At 41.9% G+C, this 6,213-nt stretch overlaps 1 protein-coding gene across 1 annotated transcript in view; it reads right to left on the bottom strand.

Annotated features, from left to right (window-relative positions):
* Positions 1 to 97: 97 nt before the first annotated feature.
* Positions 98 to 6,213, bottom strand: part of LOC101861433 (N-acetyllactosaminide beta-1,6-N-acetylglucosaminyl-transferase) — an 11,736-nt gene continuing 5,620 nt past the window's right edge. The window contains exons 3-4 of the mRNA XM_005095714.3: positions 4,422 to 4,538; positions 98 to 314 (exon numbers count right to left, since the gene is read on the bottom strand). Of these exons, the coding sequence (XP_005095771.1) occupies positions 109 to 314; positions 4,422 to 4,538 (323 nt within the window). The 3' untranslated portion in view covers positions 98 to 108. The remainder of the gene's footprint in view (positions 315 to 4,421; positions 4,539 to 6,213) is intronic.

Here is a 6,213-nt window from a genome sequence, read left to right as displayed (position 1 = left end):
CACACACGCACACACACACACACACACACACTCTCTCTCTCTCTCTCTCTCTCTCTCTGTCTGTCTGTCTCACTCTTTCTCTCTCCCTTTCTCACTCTCCATTCTTCTTTAACCCCCGGTTTCGTCTCTTATTCTATTTTTGACAATGACCGAGTTCTCATACACTGAGGTATTAAACTGGAGTCTCCCCATATAATAATCTCTGGTTTTGTTCATCAGCCTCTCCTCTAGACATCCGATGACGACGCGATCTTCGTTCAGGAAAAACTTGTTGGCAAACAGGAAGTCACTGGCGACCATCCTCGGGAGGTCTCCTGTAGAAGAAGACAAGAAAGTTTTTTTGGTGAGACATATTTACCCTCATTTTATTCTCGGCTTTTTTTTTTTTCTTTTTTTTTTGTGTGTCCTTCAGTGAGTTAGCTGCCAAAAAGCTGTGTTGTAATAGATAATTATACTCCAGTTTAGTTTAGGCTTAGTAAGAGTTTTCACGGCGCTTGCAACATAATTAGGTTATAGAAGTGCCAAAATTTTGGGATCTTATTGGAGTGTAACATACATGAACAGAGCAAGAAAAGGAGGATCAGGCGTGAGGCGTGCTGACAAAATGAGTGACTTTTCGCAGTCAGCAACTGAGGATATCGGCCGAAAATCCGCATTCGGGATGAAATTTGTAGATTTTCAAATGGTACCGTTTCCTTCAAGTTTAACATGTCTTTATCATTTCATATAAATTCTACAAACTCCACTAATAAAGCACCTATAAAGTTGATAAATACCCCCAGGGGCAGTGCCACTGACTGTAGTGTCTCTAGGCCATTGCCAAAGGGGGGACATTTCTCGTTCAAGCACAGTAGAATTGAAAATGGGCTGACTCATGTCACGCTCATAACTGTGCCTGATCTACAACAGGGAACTGCTGCTTTTTTTTCCCTGATCCTTACTACTGTCATTTTCCTCTACTTCTTTTGTATGTTTGTCACTCTCTTGTGACCTTCTGTTTCAGGGGTGCCTTGATAGTCGAAGCAGACATTGTGCTGTTGAAGCTAGAGAGGTAAGCAGTCTAAGTCTGATTCCCTGTAAAGACTTCTCTGTTGACACCCACCCCTTGGCGCTCATATGACCTTATGCAGTTGCGAGCGCCGTAAAACCCTCTACTACATATTTTTTAAAAGTTGACTACTCGTTTTGCCATATAGGGCTGAAATCCGAGAAGCAGCTCACTTTGCAGCATGCCTTACAGATAATGACGATAGCCGGTCGGTGGCCTAGTGGTTAGGCTACCGGACTCGTAATCAAGGGGTTGCGGGTTCGGGGGTTCGAGCCGCGGGCCCGACGTTGTGTCCTTGGGAAAGGCACTTTGCACGAATTTCCCCCACTTCACCCATGTAGGAATAGGTACCCAGCTATAGAAAGTGAAATATTTTGTCAGTTTGTAAGTGTTTGAGCGCTTAACCAGCTGCTTGCACTGTATTCTTCCCAAGAAGCCGAGAATGTTTCTGAGTGTTCTAGTGTCTGCTGGGGGTAATAATATAGTGTAAAGCGCATAGAGGTTGCTTTCGAGTGGGGACATGCGCTCTACAAAATGCTATTTTTATTATTATTATTATTATTATTATTATTATTATTATTATTATTATTATTATTAGATTTTTTTTTAATAAGAAAGAAGATGCAAACCACTACAGAGAAGCCGCTAACCACCGACCACGGGGTTTACGTTGAATTGGATGCTTCTAGTTGCTTCCATAGCTCCTCTCAAGTTTACTAGACCGACTCCAGAGATGAGTTATAGCGGACTGATGTCTCTTAGCTCTTCGTATGCTCGGAACTTCACGGTGACAGTAGAGATGGTTCCAATAGGGAACAGGATAGAGAGTGCCCACGTCCCTCATGACTCACTGGAGCAGAGAAAGATAGGACTAACGCTAACATTACTTAACCGCAATCTCACATCATCCCTCATCACCGCCATCATTTCCAAAATCATCATTGCTTCAGATCTATAACTTCCATCTATAAATCTTGAATCTCTATCTGTAACAGTTACATGTCATACTAAGTATGCACGTAATACACTTTTGGACACCATCATGGGCACTTTTTTGTCTACTAATCAGATGGTGTCGATCTCATGTAAATGGGCAAGGGTTTATATACCCCCCAACCCCCCCCCCCCCCCAAAACAAAACAAACAACAACAACAACAAAACTCTTCGAATGCGGTGCGCCACTTGACCTGTTGTTTTAAATACAGCAGAAATCTACGAAGTTCCAGCAAACCCATCTTATGTAAAGATACATAGTTCACTTGTTGTCTAAAGACATAGCAAAGGGCTCTCGTGGCCTAGAGGTTAAGGTGTTCGCCTCTCATTCAACGGCCCTGGGTTCGAATCCGGGTAGCAACAGAAACCTTTCCTTCTTTAAAATTGCCTCCTTTCACCTCCTTCTTTCCTGCTCTCTTTCAATATTCTGTCGTCTGTTTTCGTCTCCACTTTTTGGCGTCACCTTCTTTGTCCCCTCATCTGGGCTCCTGACTCTTTCTGCAGTCTTTCTACTGTTACTCCTTGGCTCCTTCTTACTGCGGTCTTCAGCCACACCCCTGGTCTTCTGGTAGAAAAGACCTACACCTAACCTTCTCGGACAAGGGCAAAAAATCTCGGAAGTCCCGTGTGCAAGTTCCGCACCTTAAACGTCCCTTGGTGGTCTAAAATCGATAAGAGAAGGCTTCGGCCGCCACCCAGGGAAAATTCAATATTTTCCTACCACACGAAAATGTTTTAATGTTTCCCGCGCGCTCGTATGCAGTTGCGGGCGCCTTAAAACACTTACCAAAAAAAAAAAAAAAAAAAAAAGACATAGCAGAAACCCACGACACCCCAGCAAATCCATCTCACGTAAGAATACAAAGTACGTGTATAGATTCTACTTATAGCATGAAGCATTCATTTCTTTTTATTTTGTTGCTTATTTCACGCAAGTAGGTCAACTGGGGCGCAGTTACAGAAAACTTTATGGGGCTGAAAACTCGGACGACAAAATTGGCTACGTACAAAGGAAAACAACGAGCCTTCCGCGCACAAAGGGTTAAGTAAAACACATCACGTGGGCCACTGTTTTAGTGTACTAAGCCCAACAGTTTGACATTTTAATCTTTTTTATTGTGGTTTCTTAACCCTATCCGCACGTCGTGTTTTTACTCTCGTATCCATACCACGCGGGGAACTCTGTGCCACAACCTTCAAAGAGGAAATTACTCGTTAATCCGATCCGTACGCTTGTCATAGCGGTCAGTCAAAATAATTTTTTTGAGAAATATGGAAAGTTTCAAAGAGATATTCGTACTAGATGTATTTTAAAATCTGAAGAATACAACCGCGGGGTACAAAATGACCCCAGGGCGTACGGATTCGGTTAATCCGTAGTATTGGTTGCACGGGCTCAAGAACTATTTTGTCGAAATTCAAATTCTAAGCTATGTTGAAATTAAAAGCAAGAAAAGATACACAAAGAAGCTAGCTACAATTGATGGCTGAAAAGATGAAACTTTCTCTTTTCTCCCCTTATCAATGTTGCTGTCTGGATTTAGAACTTTTGAATAGCTCGCCGGCGATGACTTGGCAGTGTTGAAAGAGCCATTAAAATTCCTGCCATGCTGCCAATCGCAAAACAGATGTATTAATAATAAAAGATAGTATTTGTTTTGCGCAAATCCCCGCTCAACAGCAAGCTCTATGCGTTTTACAATCTATACTATTACCTAAGCAGACCTGAGAGCATTTTGAAACAAACTCAACTTCCTGGGAAGCTTACAGTGCAAGCAGCTGATTAAGCGCTCAGACACTAACATACTGACAAGATCTTTCACTGTCTATGGCCGGGTACCCATTCCCACCTGGGTTGAGTGAAGAAAATTCATGTAAAGTGCCTTTCCCAAGTACACAACGTCAGGAGATGTATAAGTGATGAAGAAAGAAAACAAATGCATACCTCGCCGCCAATCAAATCATTGCTGTCGAAAGAAATCCAATCACCACCTCCGAATTGCAAAGTTCTATCTGACATTTCTGATCGTGTCGAGTTACTTATTTAGACCATGTGATCAGAAACCAAATGCTCTATCTACTCAAACAAAATCGCAAGATTTTTCTTAGTCGTTATCAAGATATTCAAAGAATTGCATTCGTAAAAGATTGACATGTTTTTGTGAAACACAAATGTTTTACGTCAAATTTCTCCGAACTAGGCACTGAGCAGACAGAACTTCGTAATTCTAGGGTAGCAAAATGTCTACCACGCCGCCAATCACAATATAGTTGTAGAGAGAAAAACAAGAGCCTACCACACTAATGGTCACAAGATAGTTGTAGTGATGGAGAAAGAAAACAAAAAATAAGCCTACCACGCCGCCAATCACAACGTACCTGTAGAGAGAATACAAATGTCTCTGACAGTATTTTTTGCACACGGGTTCCTGCCCCACATCTTGTACCTGTTGAAGGTGGGCTTCTCCCCCACTCTTTGCTCCGTCTCATTCAGCCCTGGAAGGGGACACACAATAGCAAATATTGTGAATAGAAATAATATCTTTAAAAATCGAACAAACAATAGTAATAACAATAGAAATATTATTACAATAATAACCAAAAAAATAAATGATGACGATGATGATGCTGATGATGATGCTAATAATAATTTACTTATTTCAGCCCAGGTAAGTCATTTCTTTCCTGGACATGTCCCTTCTCACTGCAGAGAACCAAATTGAGACAGACCTTTATTTTTTTTTAAAACCTACCGACTCCAATCGTTACCTCCCACCTTCTTCAAACCATCCCAAACATAAAATTCCGTTCTGTGGTCTATAGTGGTGCACTTAGACTCCGCCGCATTTGTTCCTGTAAAAATTCTTTTAAACAACGGATAGAGGAATAACAGCCAACGTTCTTCACAGGGGATACCGCAACAATTTTATAACTCCAATTATCGAGAAAGTCAGCAAACTGAACCGCACAAACCTTCTGACCTACAAACCCTTTAAGCCCAAAAAGAAAAGACAATTTTTCGTCACAACCCATCACCCAAAACTACCTAATGTACATAAAATCCACAGCCAACACAAGAAGAATCTTGAAAAAATCAGACAAAATGAAAGCAAAGCCTGTTTTCCCTATCCCCCTCTGCTTGCACGTCGACAGCCTCCCGATCTTGGTAACCCTCTCATTCACACTAGAGCAGTAACACCCACGTCCTCACCTCCTACAAGCCCATGTTCCCCGCCCCAAAATTATCCTTGTCGAAAAGCTAGATGCAAAACATGTGTTTACATGAAAGTGACCAACTTTGTAGAAGGCCCCCACTTTAAAAGAAAACATTTTAACAGCATCACCTCTAAAATCAAAAACGAAATCTACCTCATATCATGTAAAGTCTGTCCAGCTCAATATGTAAGTCAAACTACCACCACACTTAGAGCTAGGTTTAAAAGATCTAGGTGTTCAGCACAGAAAAACTCCAGCACACCAGTTGGCCAACATTTCAACAGTCCAGGTCACAATGGAGCCTCCGATTTGCAGGTTCAGGGTATTGAAATAGTCCAATATCCTACAAAAGGAAAAACTCAACCAAAGAGAATCAAAACCCCCCGGGGCAGTACCACTGACTGTAGTGTCTTTAGGCCATTCCCAAAGGACGGACATTTCTCTTTCAAGTGCAGTAGAAAATGGGCTGATTCATGTCACGCCCATAACTGTGCCTGATCTACAACAGGGAACTGCTGCTTTTTCTTTCCTAATCCTTACTATTGTCATTTTCCTCTACTTCTTTTGTATGTTTGTCACTCTCTTGTGATCTGCTATTTCCGGGGTGCCTTGATAGTTGAAGCAGACCTTGTGCTGTTGAAGCTAGAGAGGTGGGCAGAGTGGGTATGATTCCCTGTAAAGACTTCTATGTTGACACCCACCCCTTGGCGCTCATATGACCTTATGCAGTTGCGAGTGCCGTAAAACCCTCTACTATAATAAAATAATGATAAAAAGAGAATCAATGTGGATTTGGAACTTGGGGTCTCACAAATTTCTCACTGGCCTTAACATCGACGAGCCACATTTTAAGGACCTTAAATTTACAACATAACGTACTTATCACCCCTTGTATTCCAGTAACCCCCTCACTTTGGCCCTGCCTTTCCGTCATATTAATTACCTCCACGTACTT

This window comes from Aplysia californica, unplaced genomic scaffold (genome assembly GCF_000002075.1).
Source record: "Aplysia californica isolate F4 #8 unplaced genomic scaffold, AplCal3.0 scaffold00112, whole genome shotgun sequence".
Lineage (NCBI taxonomy): Eukaryota > Metazoa > Mollusca > Gastropoda > Aplysiida > Aplysiidae > Aplysia > Aplysia californica.
The sequence above is the reverse complement of the archived record's forward strand: the minus strand, read 5'-3'. Positions and strand labels throughout refer to the sequence as shown.